General features: G+C 41.2%; 1 protein-coding gene across 1 annotated transcript in view; it reads right to left on the bottom strand.

Annotated features, from left to right (window-relative positions):
• Nucleotides 1-23,976, bottom strand: part of Msrb3 (methionine sulfoxide reductase B3) — a 105,854-nt gene that overhangs the window by 31,851 nt on the left and 50,027 nt on the right. Inside the window, exon 5 of the mRNA XM_051176177.1 lies at nucleotides 14,453-14,481. Coding sequence (XP_051032134.1) covers nucleotides 14,453-14,481 — 29 coding nt within the window. The remainder of the gene's footprint in view (nucleotides 1-14,452; nucleotides 14,482-23,976) is intronic.

The raw sequence follows: 23,976 nt of genomic DNA, 5'->3' as shown, positions 1-23,976 counted from the left end.
GGCTGAGGTTCAGGAGCAACATTCCAGGCTTTAAAAAATTACTCTGACTTGTGATCTGAGCTCTTGACAGGCTCTTGACAACAAGGACAGAGAAGCAAGGCCCCGGGAGGCGGGGGGGGGGGAGTGCCAAATGGGGGGGGCTCTCAACAATCACACAGAAGACCAGTTGTCTGAATTGAGACCAGGTCAGAAGGAGACTTGCCACTAACGTGACCTGTCGCTGAACTATATAATCCATGGAGTTAGAAACTAATTAACTCCATCCCTTCTCCGTTCTTTGATTCATTCTTGAGTTCAAGCGAATGCTCACCGAACTGCTAGTAAGAGCCAGTCCTTAGAGAAGCAGAGAGAACAGTGAACGAAACAGACGGCGGAGTCCTCCACTCATCTGTGATTACAGCCGCCAGTCCCTCTAGATACACACCCGAGTCGAGTGGGGGCCTTTTAAGGTCACGCTAACCTAAACTCCAACACCAGAGACTTTGGGACAATTGGTCGCCAGTGGGGCAGGGAGCTACATTTTTTAAAAAGTTCATTAGGTGACTCTGACATGTGAACAGGCTTGAGAAACACTGTTCAAATGAAGTAGGGCCTAGCAGGCAGAGTAAGGGTTGGGTAAGATGGTGTAAATCAATCCAGGTGCAGGCAGTAAGATCACCACTGCTGGAAATCTCTGGAGACACTCCTTCCCCAATCTTCAGTCATCCTCTCCTCCCCTCCAGCTGTGGGTCCCTGGGGCACACTCCCATGTTCTTTTAACACTTAGCTCAAATTATCTTTCTAATCCAACCTTTCATGATCTTTCATACACAGTTTACATAGTACTGTTGATAACTCGCCCAGGACCCTGGCTTCCTCAGACTCCACCACATCCATGTTCAATCCGTTGAACAGCTGCTGCAAATCCAATACCAATCACTTTAAACACCGCTCAGAACTCCCAGGGGCTTGGAGCTGAGTGAAGGCCCCTTTCCCTCCCACAAATGAGAAACCGATTCTTCTCATCCCAACCCGACACTCTCAATAAATCGACTACTGAAACTGTTATGTGTTGTCAAGTACAGTAGAGGCTCCAACCCTGGGACATGGGCCTTGAAGACCGCTATTTTTGCACAATGAAAATGTGTTCTAAGCTCCAAGCCGTTGAACTTCCGAGTGGACTTCTGAAGAAAACAACCCATCCGCCTCTTGGAGAGTCTGTGTATCACGTACTGGCCAGTGGGGGAAGTGACACCACTTAACATGAATTATGAACAGAGGGCAGCGTCAGAAGAGGCGCCCAGAAGTTCTAGACTATGTTTATAAAGTCGCTGATTCAAGCCTTCCAGAAGCATGTCCCTGGAAGCTTCGTTTAACCAACAGTGTTTTCTGAAGAATACACTTGTTTTTCATTTTCTGGGGAAAAGGCCAATCTACCTTACTTTCAACTAATCCATGTCTTAGCTGCTAGTTTTAATATTCAGAAAAATCACCATGAGGAAAGCCACCCAACACTGACGTGTGTCTCCCATCCTCTGGCTTGAGATTTTCGGGTTCCTGTTTCCAGCAGGGTCCCCTTCTTTCTGTTTAATGCTTCCACATCCCGATGGTGGTAAGTTCCTCTTCTTCCTCTCACAACGTTCACACAGTCCCAACAAATTCTGGTCACTGCTCCCTTGATGGGAAGCCCTTCCCCTTCCTTTCCATCGTGCACCCCAATGTTTCAAGTACCCCACAAACCAACCACAACATTCTGTGAGCCACTTGCCAGGGGAATAAGTGCTGGCGAAGGGGAGTTAGGAAAGGCTACAGATAGCTAATTGCTTCCCTTCTTTCTCCACTTATAAATGCAATTACTGTTTTTGTAAATTAAACTAGAAAATTACAAGAAACTATAAGATAATAAAGCCACCCATAATCTTACTTCACTGAAGTAACAACCATTAACATTTCGGTGTATTTCTTTTTGGGGTTTTATTATTATTATTCAGAGAAAATGTAGTGACTCGCCCCTATCATGGAAATGTAGAATATTTGGATTTCCTCTCTTCCTCCTCTCCCTGCCTTCCTTTCCTCTTCCTTTCCTTTTTTCTACTGTGATTATGAGTGTTTTGTGGACATTCTTTCACATTTGCCTTTGCATATTTTCTCTATAAAGTTTCTGAAATTAGAATTTCTGCATTAATCAACCTGCAAATTGCTTTTCAGAAAAACACCGCATCAAATTCTGTCCCCATTACTAACATTTGAGCTTTGTTTAACTATACTCTTGAAACCCTAAATTTTGGGGCAGACATTTAATAGATGGTACCATTTATATTTCTATGATTCCCAAATCGGTTAAACTTTGGAAACATTTATTGGTCTCTGGTAATTATTTAGTTCTCTCTTATCTTCTTTTATTTTCTTATTATTGTTTTTTTTTTTTATTTTATTTTAAAACACACTAAAAACCTTGTGTTCAGTGAGAAACAAACGAGACCAAAAGGGTTATGTCTCGGTTTTTGGTATTGTTGCTTTCCCACACCTAAAAACAAAGAAAGGGAGAGAAACGAATGCTTCCTCTTCCCTCGACTGGACTGATAAATCACCATACATAGCTGGTCAGAAAACCGGAAGATAGCAGAGTAATGCTTGTCTTCCAATACCTGCCGGAAATCAACACAGGCTTCCACAGAAACACTCTGCCAGGACTAAGAGGCAAGAAGACATAATGAGAGGCAGGGTAAGGTGGGACAGAACAGACACCAGCAGAAAAATGTAGTGAGACTTACTACCGGGTTGTTTGGTTTGCAACCTATTCCGGCTATAGTCTTATCTACTGTCTCCCTCCCAGCAAACCACCCCTGATCCACATCCTTTCAAAACCAAGGCTCATGGGCTTGTCTAAGGAATGGTTATCTTTAGACAAAACAGACTTCCTTCCATTTGCCATTTTATGGAGTATTTACACATAACCTCCGTGAAGGAGAAAAATGAGGGATTAGGGAAGACTTCCTCTAGGTAAATACGACAGAGAACGAACACACATTATTATCTGGGGATTAAAAAGGCCGAGTAGCGGGAGTCAGCAGGCAAACATCCAACACTCAGATACACTTGTGCCACCTAGTAAGGCACAAGAGATGCTCGGAGATGGCCTGTTTCCACATGGTGAGGATCTGCCGAGCCATAAAAATAACGTTTTTAAATCAAAGCAATCATCCCAGGTTCTTTATGCCAAGCCTAATAAATCTCAACACTTTAATGAATATATTAAAGATATCACAAAAGATGCATTTGAGTTGGAATTCATTCTTAATTTATGCTCTCTGACTAAAAAACAGGCACAATTTGATAAGGTTAAACAACTTCAAGTGGATTATAATTGATATATTTTTCCTGTACTAGCTGTAAATTTTAGGGCAGAAACAAGATAGTGGTCATTAAAAACAGAATGTGAAAATATTTTAATCTCCAGCCATTAATCATGTCAATTTTACTAGATTCTCCCACTAAGCTATTTGAAGCAGATTAAGACATTTTCTAAACCACAGCTTTCCTGTTTTGGATCATTCCATATGAAGTCCTCCTACTGCCTCAGTGACAAATTCAGATAAAAGATAAATACAGAAGCCTTCAATGTTTTGTTACATGGACCCATGGCTTAAATTGTGACACATCACACATCAGGATTCATATGAATTTAAAAAAAAAAAATACTTTAAAAAAAAATAACGCCAAAGGAGAAAAATGACAACTCTAGCAGTAAGAAAAAAAAAATGAAAAAGTTGCTGCCAATCAATTTTACACACAATCCCATTCAACATCAAGACAAATATGTATTTTGGAAAAACCACACAAGATTATTTTCAGAGAGACTAACTTAAAACAGAGTAAAATTACTGCACATTTTTAACCTGTGCCTTTAAACATTTCTGGCAAAAATGTAGTGAACAACAAAGTTGTGGAAACACAGATTCCAATTCCAAGATGCTGCAAATCACCCTGGCCAAGTATCTCTACATCTACCACTTTTGAGGAAAAGCAACCCATCCCACTAAGGAGGTTAGAAAATATTGTTACTGTAACTATCATTGAAACAACCAGATACTGGAATAGGACTCCTGTTCCTTAAGGGTAAGCAAACAGGTACAAAGTAACAAAATGTCTGTCTGGCTCTGCTAAATACAAAATAAATAGCAGGGAGAGGCAAAAATCTTTAAGCTTCACCAGGCAAGAACATCCAACTAAGTGATAGAATTTTGTTCTAAGAGTTACTTTTGTTAGACGCCAAATAAGTCTAAAGCAATTCACAGCTAGCTAAGGCAATGCAAAAACCTTGACGACACAGCTAACGGAGACAATGCAGAAACCTTGACCCTAGCTTGTGTTCAAAGTCCAGGTGGTACCGAACATGTAACTTGAACATTCAAGCTCATGAGGCTTTCGTTTTGACAGTAACATCTCCTTCTTAATTCACTGTCACTTATGAAAATTTCTTTTTCCAAAATATTACAATGTATACTTGCATATACATGAAAGAACTTCTATAGCTCTCGTGCCTATACTTGGTAGTTTACAAATTCTTTCTTTTTTCTTTTTTTTTCCCATGAAGCAATTCATACTTTTGATATAGAAAACATCTTACAAATTCTTAAGTGACATAAAGGCACAACAATATTACAAAGAAAATTTTGAGAAAGTAATTGTAGTTTATCATGACTAAATTTAATATAATTTTAAAACTTTGAGGGAAATTTTGTACTCAAATATATTTCCCGTCAATTGTTTCATATATATGATAACTCTACTAAGAACACATCTTAGCAACAATGGACAGTTCTAAGTTCTAGCCAGGTAAGTCCTCTATACCAGCTGAAAAATCATTTAATCATACAATGAAGAAAATCAATATTCTAGCAGACAATATCAACAACAAAACTCACAGACTCTCTAAAATAAGTCAGTAAAAATCACATGTCCTGACAATGTCTCAAGGAAAACTGATGACCAAAAAGTAAACTGTGATAAAAAAAATACATTGAATTAATTCCTATCCAATTTAGAAAACAAGTATGTAGGTTAATACGGACTTAAATCAAGTCACAATGTATTATGCATTAAATGGATTCCTATAAACTGGGTGGTGGTGGTATACGCCTTTAATCCCAGCACTAGAGAGGCAGAGGCAGGAGGATCCTTGTTAGAGGCCAGCTTGGTCTACAGAGCAAGTTCTAGGACAGCCAGAGCTGTCATGAAAAACAAAAAAACAAAAATAAAATAAAATAAGGTACCAACCCTTTGTCCACCCATGTTCTTAAGAAATAGTATGTGAATCTCATATATGTGTATGTATGTATGTGTGTGTTTATGTGTGTGTGTGTGTGTGTGTGTAGAGAGAGAGAAAGAGAGAAAACTCATAAGACCAGTGATTGTCAAACAAGAATTTACTCAAAATTTGTTCATATTTTAGTTCCTATCATGAGAAATTGGGAAAAGATTTTAAAAAATAGAATATACTTTTATGAAAGACTTATTTATCATTTTTAATTATGTCTATGTGTGCCTATGGAAGCCAGAAGAGGGTGTCAGATCCCCTGGAGCTGGAGTTGCAGGCAGTTGTGAGCCTGGGAATGGCACCTGCGTCCTCTGTAAGGGCAAGAAGCATGCTTAGGCATTGAACTATCTCTAGTCCCCGCAAAGAACCTCCTATAAAATGTTCTTTCCTGTAGAGTAATACATAACATAAAAGAAAAAGGGAAGCTATACACAAGAAGTTTTAAAAGTCTGGCTGAATATGTGGTTCTGTGGCAGTACATTTTCCTGGCAAATACACAGCCTTCAGTTAGAACTCCAGCACGGGGTGGGGGGGGGGGTGGGGGGGAACCTAGAAGAGTATAGTACAACTGTATTCTATATTCTCACACTTGGGACACTGTGGCAAGAAAACAGCCAACTCCACCCTGAGCTATAGTGAGCCCGTCTAAAACAAAGCAAAACCAAAAAGGGTGTTTTAAAAACACGTAGGGGAGAATTTCAGCATTATTGGCAAAAGTAATGCATAGCTTTGTTTGCGTATGCTTGTTCTTTAATGAACATATTCATTTTCATATTAAAACAAGGAACATGTTACACCAGGGTTTCTAGGTCCCATGGCATGATGAAGGTTATGTCTGCCCAGTCATGAGTAAGATGTGTCAAGGATATGAATGTTCCCAGAAAGTTTTTTTGTGCAGTTTCCTCAAGAAAGTGACCTGTATTTCGAGATGAATTCAAAGAACAAACAAAACTTATTTCTGTGGAACCAGTTCTGTCTCAACTACTTCTTTATAGCATATCCTGTGCCAATATTTTTTTCAGCAAGTAATTTTATACTGGAGGGATAATCCATATGTAGAAAATAGGATTCAACATCACTTTCAAAATTCATTCCTCAACAGACTACCAAATCTAAATACTTTCTAAGTTAGGAAAAGGTAAAAAACCATGTGCATCTGTGAAGGGAATTGTGTTATGTAGGAGTAGGAAATACAAGTAAATATATGATATATTTTACCACACTAAATCAAAACTCTAAATTTATATGGTACATAATACTGTATAAAACTGTGAAATCAAACTGCTTGAGCTCTAACCCAAGTCTATCACTGATTGACTCTGCAGTAAATAATCAACATATCTGGGCTAAGAATATGTATCTATTCAAATTAAATAAGCCAGTAATTATTTAAAACAGTATATATAGTCAACCTTACCAAATGCTATTGTTCTCTACAGTATTAGGCCCAAATTCTTTATTCTTTAATACAATACCAATTCTGTAATACAATACCAATACCACCTGGACCTTTCAACAACATTCTCTGATTCTGGTGGGTGACTTACTTACTCACCCTGAAATATATTTGTCACCATGTCTCTGCACTTGGCCCCAAATGGCTATTTAAAGTTTTCTCTCCCTTTACTTTATCAACCCCAGTTCTTGAAGACCTTCCACACTCTAAATTATTTCCCATATAAAGATTCTCCCAGAATGCCACTGTGAAAAATCAACCATGTTGCCTCGAACCTGTAGATATCATTTTTCAATGAAAGTGTAAGGTCCATTGAAAGTAAGAAGAATCACATGTCCTCCTCCATATCATGCAGGCTCTGGTGGTCTGAAAGAAAATGGCCCTCAAAGGAAGGGGCACTATTGGGTGGTGTGCCATGTTGGAGTAGGTATGGTCTTATTGGAGGAAGTGTGTCACTGCAAAGTCGGGCTTTGAGGTTTCAAGAATATGCGCTCAAGCCATGCCCAGTGTCTTAGGCCAGGTCCTGTTGTCTGTGCAAGACGTAGATCTCTCAGGTACCTCTCCAGCACCATGTCTACCTGCATGCCACCGTGTCCCACCATGATGACAATGGTGAACTGGACCTCTGAACTGTAAACCAGCCACCACCATTAAATGATTTTCTTTCTAAGAGCTGCCATGGTCAAGGTGCCTGTTCACATCAATAGAAACCCTAAGACAGAGCTTAGTACTGAGAGTGGGGTATTGCTGTGATAGGACAGACTGTGCTTTTATTTGGAACAATATGGACGTAGGGGGTTTGGGTTAGGAACGCAGTGGAATGGTTTGAGTGCTGTTTGATGTGTCATGCTGGAGGAAGACTGAAAGGCAACGGTGCTAAGAGCGACTTGAACTGTGAGAGGGTGGCTCAGGGGGTCTCGGGAGAGAATTCTAGTATGTAGCTTAGAAATTGTTCTTATGTTATCGTGGTGAAGAATGGGGCTGCTTTTTGCCCTTGTCCAAAAAAATTTGCCTGAGGCTAAAACGAAAAGTTTTGGATTAACTTCCGTGGCACAGGAAATCTCAAAACAGCCTAGGATAGACTCTGCTGTGTGGTTAGTAGTGTTAGCTCTAATGGAGATGTGTAAGGAAAGGAGCAATCTGAGCAAGGACAAATATTTGAGGAGGAAAAAGCACGAGGAAGTGACTGGAGTTAAATCCTGTGCTCAAGGAGATAAACAGATTAAGACGTGGAATAAAGGGGGATGGTGACCTCAGGGCAAGATCCCACCCAACTAAGTTTCCAACTTCCAAAGGAATTAAAGAAAACCTTAGAACCAGGAGTGGTGGTACACATCTTTAATCCCAACTCAGAAGGCAGAGGTAGGCAGAGCTCTGAGTTTGAGGGCAGCCTGGTCTACAGAGCAAGGTCAAGGACAGCCAGGCTTAGGCAGTGAAGGAAACCATGGAAACCAGAAAGCTGGTGAAAATGTAATGAATGTGGGGAGCATGTTCCAGCCCCAGCAAGCAGCAGAACATGGCAGCTGAAGCCTGGTCGTTCTGGCTTTAGGTTCAAGGGGGAGGAACAACTACATCTGTACTAGCAGTAAGAACATTTTCCTAAGCATTAATGTGGCCCCCCCCCCAAAGAACCAAAACTTCAATGTCTAAAAAGATGATATAAAATCCTCCTAGGAGTCATCCACAAGGGAGGAAATCCCTAACTAAAAAAAAAAAAAAAAAAAAAAAACTTAATTCCAAATAAGAAAAAATAAAAAGATATTACAAATTTAAAAGGTGCTAGAAACAAGACAACTTTACTTCACAGAAAGTCTCAGCACTCAGCCCGTGCTTCCTGCCTTAGCTCAGTTCATGAACGCCAGAAGAGGGTATGCTATGCTTGCTTCAACACAACCAGAAGAAGGGTTGTCAACCTTGAAGAGGAGAAGCAAATGAATGGATGAATGCTCAGGGCAGCATTCACAAATAGGCACTACCGTCTCTAGTTAATCTCTCTCCGTGCCCATCCATTGTGTAATATCACTCCTTATGCAGATGTTAGCACCATTGGGCTGTCCTCAAAAGCCAAGGAGGGAACACTTATGGAATGAAGAATGTAAAGTAAAGTAAATCTGTCCAAATTTAAAATACACTGGCTCCAGCTAAAATACCGGAGCGCCTTAAGTTACCACCTGGACCTAAAATTAGACTTGTTAGCCCTTCTCTGCTAAATACACAGAGAAATCCGGGGGATTCGTACACTCAACCCAGCACTATAACAATCTATGAGAGAAGGAATTGTGTCTACCATGTTCACAGCTACTACTACCTCAACGTCTGGGACCTAGCATGCCCAAGGAATCGATGTTGAATGAATGAACTGTTGACTAGCCAGTGTTTTTCTAGTTTTTGTTGAATGATGTAAAAATATGGATTTCAATATTCTTATAGAGAGATTCATATTTTATTTCCTCTTTCTTCATTGTCATTAAAACAAGAAATCTAAATCACAAAATTGTAAAGCTAAACTATATTGCCAACATAGTCATACAAGAATGGAAAATATTTTCCTTATTAGCATCTCTGCAGAGGGAGAAATTGCCTGATTTTTTTTTTTTTTTTTTTTTTAGCAAGTTTGAAACTCCAGCTCTGCTATGTTCAAGTCCTCCATCTAGGTTAGCCTCCTGCCTCTCATAACACTCCATTCTGCATTTCAGTGCCTCTAGGCATCTGTTGATTACATTCTTTGATTTCCTTACCCTACTGTGGAGGAGATTCCTTTTAACTACAGATCATAAAAGTGACACTAGCTGCTTTTTGTTGCTTGGATTTTTTTTTTTCCACCCTTTGGGATAATTATATTCTTTTGCGCCTTCTATTATTGCATCGCTCAGGACCTCCTAGCCTTCCACACTCGGTCTTTATTTAACAGAGTGCTCCTCGCCTCTGCTCTGTACACGAAACCATGCTCATTAGGTTTCTTAATCCTCCATAATTTGCTTCCGTGAAATCGTACGCCTTTGAGACGCTGTGTTCTATGAGCCCGTTTCCTTGGGATGTGTAGCCACCCCAAGAAACTCTGTTTGGAATGCTTGCAGGCCATGAAACTCTCCACCTTTTAACTTAGCATTCCTCTTTTCGCCCAAACATTGCCCGAGATTTTGAAAAGTACAGCATAAGCCCATAAGCAGTCTTTAGCAGAGAGTTATTCATTTGTAAGCATCGGAATAACAGTATCCCACTGCATTGCTGATTAGTCAACTCAAACTATATCTTTGCATTATCCCTAGGATTTGAAAAAGAATAACCCTCCCCCCCCCCCCCCGTTTTTACAGGTGTTCTGCAAGAGCTTGGATGATGCGCATGTCCTGAGACCTCACTGTCCCAGGTCTTGTTCAGCCACTGATCCTAGTTTTTCTCCATTCCATTCACTGACACTTCTGCTAAGGGGTTGACTCAGAACGGCCACAAAAGCACATGCTTCCCATTTTACTTCTAACTCTCTAGGAGCCTTTGTATAGAAAGGTTGCTTTGGTTTGTGGCCTGAAAGAGTTAATGAATTTTCCAAAGGTGCCAAAGCTTTACTCCTGCAAAGCTCACACTTCAACTCTGTCCCTGTTGGTTTCTGGGCCTCCCCATCCAGCTGAGGGAAAGCAAAGCCAGAGTCCTTTATTTAATTGGTTTGCATCCATGCACTGACCTCCAGGGCTCTGTTTATACAGCCTATCGTGCAAAATGCTCCACAGCCCCCTGCCCTTCAAAAGCCTGTCTCTCCTGAGACGTGATATACGACTTTCATGTTTGTCACTGCGGTAAGCTGGATGGCCTGCTTCCTCCAGCATCAACTAACTTCCCTGCTTGGGTGGTGCAGCGGCATGCACAGCTCCTCGCTTCTTCTGAATACAAAAGGAAGTCTGTTTTACACTCTTAGTAAGGTCTGCAAGCTCTTGGGCAAGAGACATCAACTAGGAACTTGTGTTAACATAAAATCAAGTTTCTTTTGAAAGGAAGAAGACAGGCTCACTCTTCTCAACTGGCGAAACCAAACTTCAGGTTGTTGAGTCATAAATCAACATGTTGTTTTCTGGTTTTGTTTTGTTTTGTTTAAGTCACTGTAAAAACCCAGGGCTTAGAAATCACAGAGACAAGCGGGAGCTCAAATCTCGTCCAGAGTCATCATGAGGCAGGACGTTTCTGTGACTCTCAGATCTGGATGAAATCAGAGCCTCTGCTCCGGCTGCGGGGTTTCCTCATTAGATGACTTGCCAGAAGCAGAATTTCACTCTACCTAAGCGTGAACACAGAAGTGAAGCGACCCTCTGATTCCTAATCCATGTGTGGCCCAAACATCTACAACAGGTAAAAGTCCTGAAAACTCAGTTACCCCCATTCAGTAGGGCAAAGCGATCAGCAATTGTCAGACTTTAAATACCATATAAAGTGTACTGTCCCTTAAAATACTGTGAGGAGAAAAAGCAAAATTAATGGGAAATTATTCATAATAGTGAAATTTAGATGATAGTTATGTGGTGCTCTCTGAAGAATACTACACCCCCTACTTTTCAGTGTGATTAAAGCTTTCAGTATAAAAACTTTAATTTTAGGGGCTGGAGAAATGGCTTAGTGGTTTAAGAGCATTTACTATCCTTGCAAAGGACCCAGGTTTGGGTCCCAGCACCAGCGCAGTAGCTCTCAACTGCCTGTAACTCTAGTTCTGGGAGACCCTACACCCTCTTCTGGCCTCTAGGGGCACTGCACACCTATGGTGTACATAATTTCATACAGGCACACATGCACATAAATTAAATAAATTCTTAACTTTAAAAAATTAACTTAAGCAGCTAAGAAGATGGTTCAGACAGTAAAGTTCTTGCCTTACAAACATGAAGACTCCAGAACTCATGCCCTGACCTATGCACACGCACACACACACACTCATGCACATACACACGCACATACACACAGATACATACACATACCCCCACACACTCATACACACAGACACATACACACTCATACACACAGACACACACGCACACGCACACACACACAGATACATACACATACCCCCACACACTCATACACACAGACACATACACACTCATACACACAGACACACACACACACGCACACACACACAGATACATACACACAGATACATACACATACCCCCACACACTCATACACACAGACACATACACACTCATACACACAGACACACACGCACACACACACATACACACAGATACATACACATACCCCCACACACTCATACACACAGACACATACACACTCATACACACATACTACATGTCTAAAAATTAGCAGAAGGTTGTCAGTGGGCTTTTTTTTATAAAAAAATAAATAAAACTAATAAGCAAAACTTGAATATTTCCTTGGTTGATCATTCGATGTGTACTCAACTAATTTTTTTTTAACTATGTGACGGCAATGAAAACCTTTCTTCCTCCTAAATCTTACTGAACAGCCTGAAACTCATCTGTGCAAACTACAAATGTTGTGTAATAAGCTCAGTGCATGAACTGAACACTTTGCTTAACAAACAATGTGTGTGTCTATACAAAATATGTATGCACACACACATATTTATATTCTTTAGAATGGTCATTGACCATCATATTTAATGTCTACTTTTCTTTAGTCAGAGTGGCACCATTCTCCAGTTAAAGATTTTACTTTCTCAAACTGTGTATAACATTACACAGTTCTGTATTCAATGAACAAAGAATCTGAACCTATTAAAGCCTCACACTTAATTGTTCCAATGTTATCTTATTCATAACCAAAATTTTCATGATATAAAATACGGACGAATTGACACCACGTTTCCTTTGTCTGATTCCTCATCAATGGTGAACGCAGAAGGGGGGGGCAAACAAACAAACAAACAAAACTACTTATTTCTTAATTTCTAAATTTACACCATAGTTGAATGCAAAATCAAAGTACAAATAAACTTTTAATTCATATTTCCCAAAGACCTGAGGCATCTCTAACTGTAGTTTTCAAAGATATGCAGATGTTGTCTTAGACAGGCTTTCAAAAACAGATTGAAGGAAAGAGCTGTGGACAAAAGTTTTAGGTGAAAAGAGCCAAATACGAGCCTGTGCAGATGTCACAGCCATTTCCATGATAAACACTAGCCTTCTGTGCATGGATTTACCAGCACACTTTAATTTGTATTAAGAATCTCGCCATAAATTACCTGGCTTTGACAATCACAGCCTAATATTTCAGTTTTATTCACTATTCCCAGCCTTCACTTTCAAAACAAAGCTATTGAACTTTTTCATTTTTAAAAGCCACATGTCGGGTCTCATATCTTAACACTATCTTGTCTGGGGCTTTTTGTTTTTGTTTTTGTTCTTGTTTTTGAGAACTAAACTATATAATCAATAAGCAACAGTTATTACCTTATTACTTGGTGACTGGCAGACAGAGAAATTTTCAAGGCATGTAGTTTTTGTGTAAAGAGTTTACTCTCCATCAGTTTATTTATTATTATATTTAGAGATTTCAACTAATAAATTTGTTTCACCCTGGGTGAGCCAATAGTCAAACAGTTGTTTCAATGTCATTTCATCATCTCCATATTGTTAATATTTTGGTGTTTTTTTTTTTTTTTTTTAATCAAAACTGTTTGTCCGTGACATCAGTGGTACACAGGATGAGAAGCCCAGAACATTCTGATTAGGAAGAGTGGTGGAAACCCCAGCATTTAAATTAGGTGAACTGGTTAGGTCACATCTACAGACTTCATCACTGAGATAAGAAGATGAGAGTCCCTCCAAACTAGAGAAACTCTTAAAGCCACACCCACAAGGACAACAGGTCTCACCAGAAAGGAAGGCAGGCTAGCTCAGTGACACTTATCAAAAGGACTTCACAGCCACAGGTTCCTCTGTGCTCAGCAAACACATTTTAGACTAAGATGAAGTGACTTTGAAATCCAACAAATCATGTAATTTTTCCCCCTGCAAATTATTAGCTCTTAGAATTGAAAACTAATGTTGATGTATTAACAATCCATCAAAGGGTATAATTCCTTGGTACCAACATGAAACAGCTTTGGTTGCAAACACTACCAGGAACTGCGCGGTGCACAGATCTCAGCAAGTTGTGACAGATACAGCCAATGCCAAGGATGATGCAACTACATCCACGATTAATCATAAGAAAGCATCAAATGTGATTGGTAGTGCTGCTGTAAGATGCAAATTCTGTCTCAATAGGTACAAAACAATAGCTTAATATGGTGATTTTAATTTGCTATCAGCCCCCCCCCATAAAACACAAAAAAGCCTATGTTACAGATGAGTTTCCATCTCTATTGTGTACACCCCCCAAAATCACTTGTAGAGACTCTTCAAACATTTGAGATGCTTTGTATAGTTGCAAAGTAATGTTCTGTTGAGGGGGATAAGCCAGTGTAACAGCCTCCCCTGTTTCTGAAAGGGAAGTCTCCAGACACCAACATTTAATGCCTATTTCAAAACCATGAAAGATCCTAAAGTGATCTCAGATCATGACTGGAAGCATCCCATAGCCTTGCTGTGAGGTGGGGCTCATGTTTTGAAGGGAGGTTGCTCAGTCGTTTAAAATCAAAATGGCTCTTGATGTACTGAATCACTTTTCAGACAACAAGGTTAAAAATTAAATAAAACCAACTCAGAATAACACTATTAATGTGAACATACCTGAACCAGAGTCAAATTTGGTTTCTGACCTGCAAAGCAAAAGAAAAAAAAAAAGATAAATAAATAAATAAAATTAAAATTGTAAAAAAAATAGGTCTGAGGTAGAGAGGTACAGTAATGATATATTTGTATATAATGGTCAAGAAATAAAATCATTTCCTTAATATAAAGCTATATTTATGTCAACCTTTTCAATTGAATGCATACATTAATTCAGATTACACAGTAAGAAAAAAAACCTCTCAAAGTTAGTTTTTCAGAGAAGGGGTTCCAGTTTTCAAAATGGCCAATCTTCCTTCACAGATAAACTTTCTCCAATCGTATTATGGAATGATTAAAAAAAAAAAAATCCAGTCCATAATTATGCCTTTTATTATTAAAGATGTTTAATTACTTAACAGCAAGTAGACCCTTAGCGCGCAGCAAGTGAACTGAGTAGCCCTGAACCCTTAATACGTGGGAAGGAGAAGCGGTTCCTTGTGGGAACGTTACGTTTCAGATACAGGTTAACACTGGCTGCAAATCCAGAAGCCTTTGAAGCCGTTGGTCTGGCTGTGGGAAAACTGCTCCTGGTAATTACTCTCAAGATGCCTCTGATGCTCTGTCAAGCAGAATTAACCCCGTGACTGGGCCGATCCACACAGCCCACTATAAGACAGCATTGTCTATATCTAGCTCTCAAACCAATTAGTGGGCATGCTCACTCGGATTCATATCACACATTAGCAATCAATGGCATATACGTTCACAGCTGCCACAGTCAGACACAAGAGCCGAGCAGCAGGGCGCCTGTCAGGGATGTTACGTTGACAGAGGAGATTTTTCCCCCCTCTGTGGAAATGCAGTTAACTAACTGGGTGGGAAAGGGGAGCGCTTTGAAATTAGGCCAGAGTACCAAAGCATTTTGGAAGGAGTGGCTTGCCTCACTTAAACTAGCTTCGGAAGAACTCGAAGAACAAAGCGGGGGAGAAAAAGGGGGCTTCTTTGGTCACAAAAAAATTCATTTTCTCAAGTGCTCTCAAATTTTAGCTTATTTCTAAACAAAATCAACAATTTTCCATATACATATTATATGTAAGCATAAACCATATATACATACACAGATATGTGGATCTGTCTATCTGTATGCATGTATGTATGCATGTGTGTATGTATGTATGTAACTGCAGATCTGGTTTTGCAGGGGTTTTCTCTATGTGGTGGTAGGAATTGAACCTAGGGCTCACACATGCTAAGCAAGCACTGCCCCTAGTTCAACCAATCACGGTTTTTAGCAGCCACCTCAGAATGAAGACCCAGCTTCTTCCCCAAACCCAACCCTCATCTCTGTCTTCCCTTCTATGCCCGCCCCCCATTTCCGGTGCAAACTCACGTCATTCTTTGAGATCCCCGACTCTGGAATGTCTTGCTTCATAATGCACCATCACCCCGCTGACAACCCAAAGTCTCTTGTATGTCTTCCAGCTTCTTGCCTACTTCCTCCCTAGACTCCGTTATGACTTATTAACCCTTGTAGCCACAGCACGTAAATATAACCTGGTGCGTGTACCCAGATGCCTCTCAAGGGAGAGTACAATGACAAAGACCTTGACAAAACATACATTTTGAGATGTGAAAAAGTAGGTCAAAAAAAAAAAAAAAAAAAAAAAAAACCAAGAAACCTTTCCAAGAATCTTACCTTGTCCTGAGACAGCTGGTCAATGTGTAATACATACCAATAAAATGCACATAAAACATTTTCACAAACCAATTAGTCCCCCAGGCATCAATTAAAAAGTAGAAAACATTTTCATAATCCTCAGACACAGTATTAAACATTAAAAAATACATTGTGAACAATTAAAACATGATCATAAAAGTAATATGGTCAGATCTGGGGCTAGGGGAAATTGGTCCTATGACATGTGTTCATTCAAATTCCTATGAGATTTTACACACTCACATAACCAGAGAGCTGTTGCGCCATGCTTTATTCTATCATCTGCTATAATAATATGTCCATCAATGCTCTTTGAGAGCATGAGTGAAGTAGGGACAGGAACAAGCAAGGGCATGCAGTGGCATTCCAAGCACATTCCTTGCAGGCTTACTTCTAGTAGTAGCTATACTAGACACCAGAACAATAATAACAATAACAATAATAATAATAACAACAACAACAATCACAAAGCAGGACATAAAATAGATAACATCACGGTGTTTCCAAAGACACCCATTCTAGTCCTAAAGTCAAAATGTTTGCCTTGGTTCCTTCCTTCAGTAATCACTAAGAGAAAGTGTTTGGTGCTGTTACTGCATTCCAACGTACATTCGTGCCTTTGTACCTTCCAAAGTTTTAAATAGGCACACGGCTGCGCTGTGTAGGTGAGATAATACTTCCGCACCATTCAGCATCTCTCTAGTGGCTCATTGTGACCACGTGACCTAATTACCTTGCACCAGGCTCCATCTCTTAAAGATCCAGCACCTGAGCACATCGCACCGGGGACCAATGTTCCCGCTCATGAACTTTTGGTGGGCACACTGCACCCATAGGCAGACCACAGTCAGGCTTACGCTAGCTAGCTTTTACAAACGTCTGAGTGTGAAAATAAAGGTCTTGTGAATTGGAAGCCAGAGAGAGTGACAGTAGAAAACTCAATTATCATTACAATTTCTAAAACAATTTAAATATATAGCATCTACGTTCTTTTTATAGCAAAATAGCAAGTTTTCAAGAGAGGGAAGATTCGATCGTGGAGAAACAGAAACTACCACTCTTCTATTTACACAGAACATTCGATGTAAGTCAAAATAAGAAGAATTGCAGCAGAGGATGTAGTCTGGTTGATGGAACTGTAAGACCTGGGCTGGATCCCTAACCCTGTATGAACTGATTGTGGCGACACAGGACTTAGGAGGTTGAAGCAGGAAGCCAAGACCTTCCTCAGCTATGTAGAAAGTTCTAGGCCACCCTGAGCTACATGAAAGCCTGACAATACAGAAGAGGAGGGAGGAAGGGGAAGGTAGGGAAGACCAAAGGGAGCCATAGTGTTTCAGGGCAGAAACTGGAGTAACTCAGGGTCCTATCTACTAGCCTCAGAATTTCTTTCTGGCCCTTAGAAGTAAGGCAAAGGCCTTTCTCAGACAGAACGTTAAGAGTAGTGGGCACTCATATGTCCTTTCAAGCAATACGGCTGCAGTATGCTTCCTCCATTGGGATATCCATCCTCCCTGCTACCTAACCCCGGGAGTCTTCTGCACATATTAGCTTCACAGTTAGTCTTCTGAGAAATAAACTGACCCCATGGCATTGCCACTCCTTCCCAGCCCTCAAAGTTATAACTCTACAACATATTTCTCCATACGAAGTTTTCTTATACTGTATCTTGATGGGGTTTTTTATAAACACTTATTAATTGCATATTAATTATGGATACAAGTAGGCTTTACTGGGGCATTTCTACACGCATGTGCACTGTTTTGTAATGGTACCTAGCGATCAACAATGGAAGGGGACATTACTAATTGCCTGTCCGATAGCTAGTCTCTCTTTTTCCCCAATAACAGAACTGCAGTTTCTGGTAGGGGCTAAGACGCACCCGCTGCAGTAACGATCTGTGTGTCCGTTGATAGCTGAGTCAAGGATAGCCCCTTAGCCCAGCTGAGTTCTGAGAGGCAAAGTCTGTCGGTGAGTGTCCTCAGAAAGGCCATTCTTCATTAAAAAAAGGAGAAAGGTTATTGAGAGTGAAACCCTTCCTCAGGCCCTCTGCACCTTTCCTGCCTTCAAAGTTGATTCGTGAAGACGCTGGCTCGGAACTGCCACAGTGTCTTACAATCCCAAGGGAAAGGCCAAGACAGTCATAGAGATGCAGCTCGGAGCCTCAGCATCACTCCATCTAGACCAACTAAGTCAGAGGCATGCCTAGAAGCATGGGCATTGCTTTTATTTGGGAACTTCTATTCGAAATCAAATACATTCTGTTTCTTTTGAATCAAAGCCCTAATAAATTATTCATCCTCTGTCCCTTTGTTTGAAATCTGTATTTTGATAACAACGCTACAGCTATAGACAAGCCACAAAACACACAAAAACAAACCACAGTCAATGTAAATGTTTAAATACACATAGGCTACCACAACCAAATCCCAAGGATGCTGGAAGGTCTACTGGCTGCATAGTTGTTTTGTTTTGTTTTGTTTTGTTAATCAATCACAAATGCCCAGAAACTTAGAAATGAAGATAATCATTAGTAAAAGAACAGAAAGAATTGAGCCAAACCACACTGTAAACAAGATGCACTCCCAACCACTGTGATGAATTGTGCAATTAACAACATTTTGCACTGTACATCTTTCCCTGCCTTATGAAAATCAGATTTGCGGTTACTTAGGAAATATTGCTAAATGACAGCGTGCCAACGTCTTAACATTTTGCAAATACTAATCCCTCGGCGTATATGCTATGGTTGTGTAGCTTGGGGTTCTTCTGGGACCCCTAACAGTGGGGATGGTGGTGTCACTGACCCTTTCGTCTAATCTGGGGACCCTCTTCCTCCTGCTGGATTGCCTAGTCCAGCCTTGATATGAGGGTTCCGGCCTCCTCTTCTTGTACCTTGCTATGCTGTGTTTGGTTGATATCCCTGGGAGGCCTGGGGGGCAGGGGAGGTGGGGTGGGTGAGAGGGGTTGGAGGGAGGGGAGACTGTGGTCAGAATGTAACATATGAGAGAGGAGCAAATTTAGAAATTTGCAAATATTAAAAATGAACAAAACATGTTCCAAAGGTAAGCCTAAGTCCACTACAAAATATTAATATCTGCGAGAACAAATTGAGACATAAAAACAAGATGAAGGCAAGGAATACCACCTACATAACATCTGCTAGGAAGCCTATGGGTATTTCATGAATTCAAGGGACCAGAGATGCTAACAGACCCTTCCTTGCACAGAGGGAACCATGTAGAGGAGACAGTCTGAAGCCACACCCCAGCTCTTCTACCCAATGGCCCCATATGGGTCTGTTACCCTTGCAGGGCTGTTTTACTACCCATAGAATGGAGTAGCAAATTTACTCTTAAAAACTTCTGTGTAGATTAAGATGAGCCTATGCTCATGTCCTGGTATGCTTCCTACGCAATAATCCTACATAGAATTAACCTGGGACAACAAGCTCTTTTAGCCATGTTTCAGCTAAATAAGAACAGTGCTGTATTATATAAACTATTGGTCTAGTTAAGATCTTATATGGGTGCAGTGTGAAATGATACAGGAAAGACACACACAAAAAAGGATAGGAATAAAATAAAAATAACTGGGAAATGGGGCTGTTTAAGAAGACAGGAAGGAAGGCTCTGTGTTAACTTCGGTTTCTGACAAAATACCTCACGGAAGCGACTTGAGGAGAGGTTACTTCAGCTCACCCTTAAGGACATCGTCCATAATGGAGGGAGGTCAGGGCCCCTTTGCCCATGCCAGTGCGAGCTTCCAACTTAGCAGATCAGCAGGTGAATAGGTTTAGCCTATCCCCGGGGATCTTCAATAGTCAGGTGGGCCCCGCCTCTCAAAGCCCCACAAGGTCCTCAGACCATACTGCCAGCTAGAAACGAGGAAGAACTCAACCACATGACCCCATGGAGGGCATTTAACATTTAAACTATAACATTCTGCCCTGATCCCCAGAGGCCATCTCATAATGCAAAATGCATCTGGTTCAACTTCCCTGTTTTTAACCGTCCTAACACTGCTCACAGCCCCAAGTCGGTGGCCTTTCCCGAAACGACAAAGACCTGCGAGTCCCTGTAAAACAATAATATTTAAAGTTACATATTTCTAATTCCCACTGGCACATTCCCTCCCCAAGGAGGAGGAACGGGGCAGAGCAAGGAGACACTGGAACAAAACAAGAGTGAAACCCCCCGTAGGACAAACAGTAAACCCTGTAGCTCTGTGTCCACCACCCACAGTTCTTGGCAGCATCAGTGGAGTGACCGTAGGCTAGGGTGAACCCGCAGCTTTCCCTAGCAGCTTCCGTGCGTTCCTGGCATCACCAACATCCTGGAATCTGCGCCGCAATTTCTCATCTTCACAGCATCCCCAAGCCTGCTCGGATGCGCCACGTAGAGAATTCAACCTCGCTAGCCATTGTCTGTACTCATAAGCTTTTCTTCTGACCTCAGCACAAAGCCCCAGGACCCTGCCAATGTCATATTCTAAATGCCAGCACAGTAAGCGCCATGTAGATGGCAAGGTCTGCTTCCAACTCAAGATGCCATGCCACCTTGAGCCGCACCTGCAGCAGCCTTCAAGGGCCTGCGTGGCTGAACCCAGGGAAGCGCCCCAAGGTGGCTCTGCACAAGTTAAGTACACTGGTTCTTTCTTTGCAATAAAATCCGTCTGTAAGATTGGTCTCTGGGCAAGCCCGTAGGGCGTTTTCTTAATGAGCCATTGATGCGGGAGCGAAACGGAGGTGGGCTGTTTCCTCGCCATCGTTGTTAAGACCTGGTCGAGCGCACTGAACCGCCAGTCCCAAAGTCCTGTGTCAAAGACTCCAGAAGCCACCACGGTCTCCAGCTCACGCATCGGGCTCTTGAAAAGCAGAGCCAAGTATGAAAATGCATGTCTGCCCGTTCTCCAAGCAACCCTGAGACCTGCTAACTGAACTGGCATCCCTTTAACGTGAAGAAAACCTCTCTTATTCACATTTTCAGAGCTTTGGCCTTCCTAACTGTTCCAACCTGTTTATGTTAACTAATTTTCAAAGTAGCTTTTTGCTCAATGGGGAACTAAAGAAGGTCCCCCCACTGCTATATGAAATTGCACATGGAAAATATTTTCCATATCACTGTAATAAAGTTATCTTTATGGGAAGCACTGAAGTAAATGGCAAGCAAGGAGAAATCTGTTGGAAAAGACCCAGTCCCTAGTGCGTGCATGCGTGAGTGTATGTGTGCGTGCATTTGTGTGAGTGTGTGTGTGTGTCTGCGTGTGTGTGCATGTGTGTGCGTGCGTGTGTGAGAGTATGTGTTTGTGCCTGTGTGTGTGCATACATATATATGTATGTATATATGTATATTATATATGCTCACCACTTTCTTAGTGAACTTATTAAAACTATTGTTTTATTGTATAGCTATTGTCTCTGAGAACATGACTCAAACAATGGCATCTTGAAGTACAAGGACCTGCACTGGCCAGCAAACCACCTAGAATGACTTATCAATGAAAAGACAAGTTTCGTGAAGTCAGTAAAATTATATTCCATCAAAGCCCCAAGCAAAAACACATATGAAAGACACAATTCCAGAAGCCTCCCCGCCAATCTGGAAACCAGGCAGAGAAGTTCACTGGAAGGTCGAAAGACACACTAAGTCACAGTTGAGAGCATTTATGGAGTGCTTACTATGTACAAAGCACTCTATTTGAAAGAGGAGGCCTTCGATAAAGTCGCCGTAATTCAACCCGTAAAAGCCCTTTATAGTTTAAGATCAATCGCTTGAGCCTCCTTGAAGAGCAAGCGGGTAGTGGGTTCATACCGAAGGAAGCGGGTGTAATTGGTCAGTCCGTGGTGAGTGGTGTCTCAACTTGAAGGAGACTTCGCAGTCTACGTAAATTCCACATTCTGGGTGGTCCTTCAGAACATTCCCAAAGAAGGCACACCAGAGGTAGCAGAGTTAATTTATGGTTATGCAGACTATGAGTCATGGGACTGCCATTAACACTATACACTTAACTAAATGCACGGAAGTAAAACGTGCAAATCCCTAGCAGTATAATGCCAATTTTCCTTACAGCAGAAACCTTGCAACTGGATGCCACTAAAAACCAAAGCAATCCACGAATTTTTAAAAGTGTGTTTTGTTTCGAGGACCATGCCAGCTAGTAAACATAAAATATGAGCCACAGAAGGGACCGGCCCATTTCCAGCTGACTCATGATCGGGGGAAATCAGCACTGATAAAACAGTGACTGGTTTGAAGTTGCTGCATCTATTCATTCCCTGGTGTATGAGGCAATGGAAACAACAGCAACATTAGCAAGAGCTACCAGGCTCCAAGTCCTGCTCTAGGGCAACACTTGCATGCACACAGCAGGGAAACTAGCTGATATAGAGTAGCCTTCCCGGGATAATACACCCAGCAAGAATGCACATGATAATTGAAAGAGAAAGAAAAACTTTCCACGACATAAAAAACCTACAACAAACTGTGCCCAACAAACCACACGTAAAGAAAATACAGGAAGTATTATTTTAGGCTGAATAGAGGATTGAGCATGGCAGAGGTACTGTGGAAGGAAATACAAAGCCATCATTATCAAAATACAAAATACCATTGAGAACACAGACAATACCCAAAATCAACCATGCCATGACTACAACCACACACACATGCCAATAAAAACCTTAAACAGTAATGGCCTCAGTTTCCCGTTCAAAAGGCCCAGGCTGGCTGAATGGATCAGGGACAAAACCCTACCATCTGTGGTCTACAGGAATCAGATCTGAGCGCTGACACTGGCACCACCTTAGAGTAAAAGGATGGACAAAAGTACCCAATCCAAGGGGACCAGGAAGCAAACAGGTGTCACTACCCTAGTATCTGACAAAATAGATTTCAAACTAGAACTAATCACAAAGAATAAAGAGGGACATCTCATTTGAATGAAGGGAATAGTTGCCCAAGAAGATATAACTATCCTAAATATATGCACACCAAAATCAGGGCACCCAGCCTCATAAAAATGTCCTATTGGGTGTAAAGATGAAGATTAACATCATTCCCCACTATCTCCAACAGACAGGTCATCTGGACCAAAATCAGAGAAACAGCAGAAACTAGTAACACCATGCATCAAATGGACTTAACACATAGTTACAGAGTACTCCACTTAAACACCAAAAAACACACATTCTACCTAGCAACACATGGAAGCGTCTCTAAATAGACCATACCCGAGGACATAAGACAAATCTTTATAAACTCACAAAGGATGAAATAACAGTGTTGTGGAATATTAAACATGTGTTACGTTCTTTTACACCGTGGAATATTTGTTTAATGATGCAGAGATGTGTGGCATTCTTTCAAGTTGCATTTGTTTAACTCTGTGAAGCTGTGTTGCCGTGCCCACCTAAAACACCTGATTGGTCTAATAAAGAGCTGAACAGCCAATAGCTCAGCAAGAGAGGAGTAGGCGGGACCAGCAGACTGAGAGAATACATGGAGAATAAGAGGAGAGAAAGGGAGGACGGAGCAAGGAGAGGAGGAGGGGACACCAGGGGCCAGCCACACAGCCACACAGCCACACAGCCACACAGCCACACAGCCACACAGCCACACAGCCACACAGCCAGCCATGAGTAAGAAGGAGAGAAAGAGATATAGAATAGAGAAAGGCAAAAGCCCAGAGGCAAAAGATAGATGGGATAATTTAAGAAAAGCTGGCTAGCAATAAGCCACGCTAAGGTCAGGCATTCATAAGTAACACTAAGTCTCCACGTTGTTTATTTGGGAGCAGGGTGGCAGGCCCCTCCTCCAAGAGCAAA

This window comes from Phodopus roborovskii, unplaced genomic scaffold, assembly GCF_943737965.1.
Source record: "Phodopus roborovskii unplaced genomic scaffold, PHOROB, whole genome shotgun sequence".
In the NCBI taxonomy this organism is placed as follows: domain Eukaryota; kingdom Metazoa; phylum Chordata; class Mammalia; order Rodentia; family Cricetidae; genus Phodopus; species Phodopus roborovskii.
Note: the sequence above shows the minus strand (reverse complement) of the source record. Positions and strands in the feature narration are given on the sequence as shown.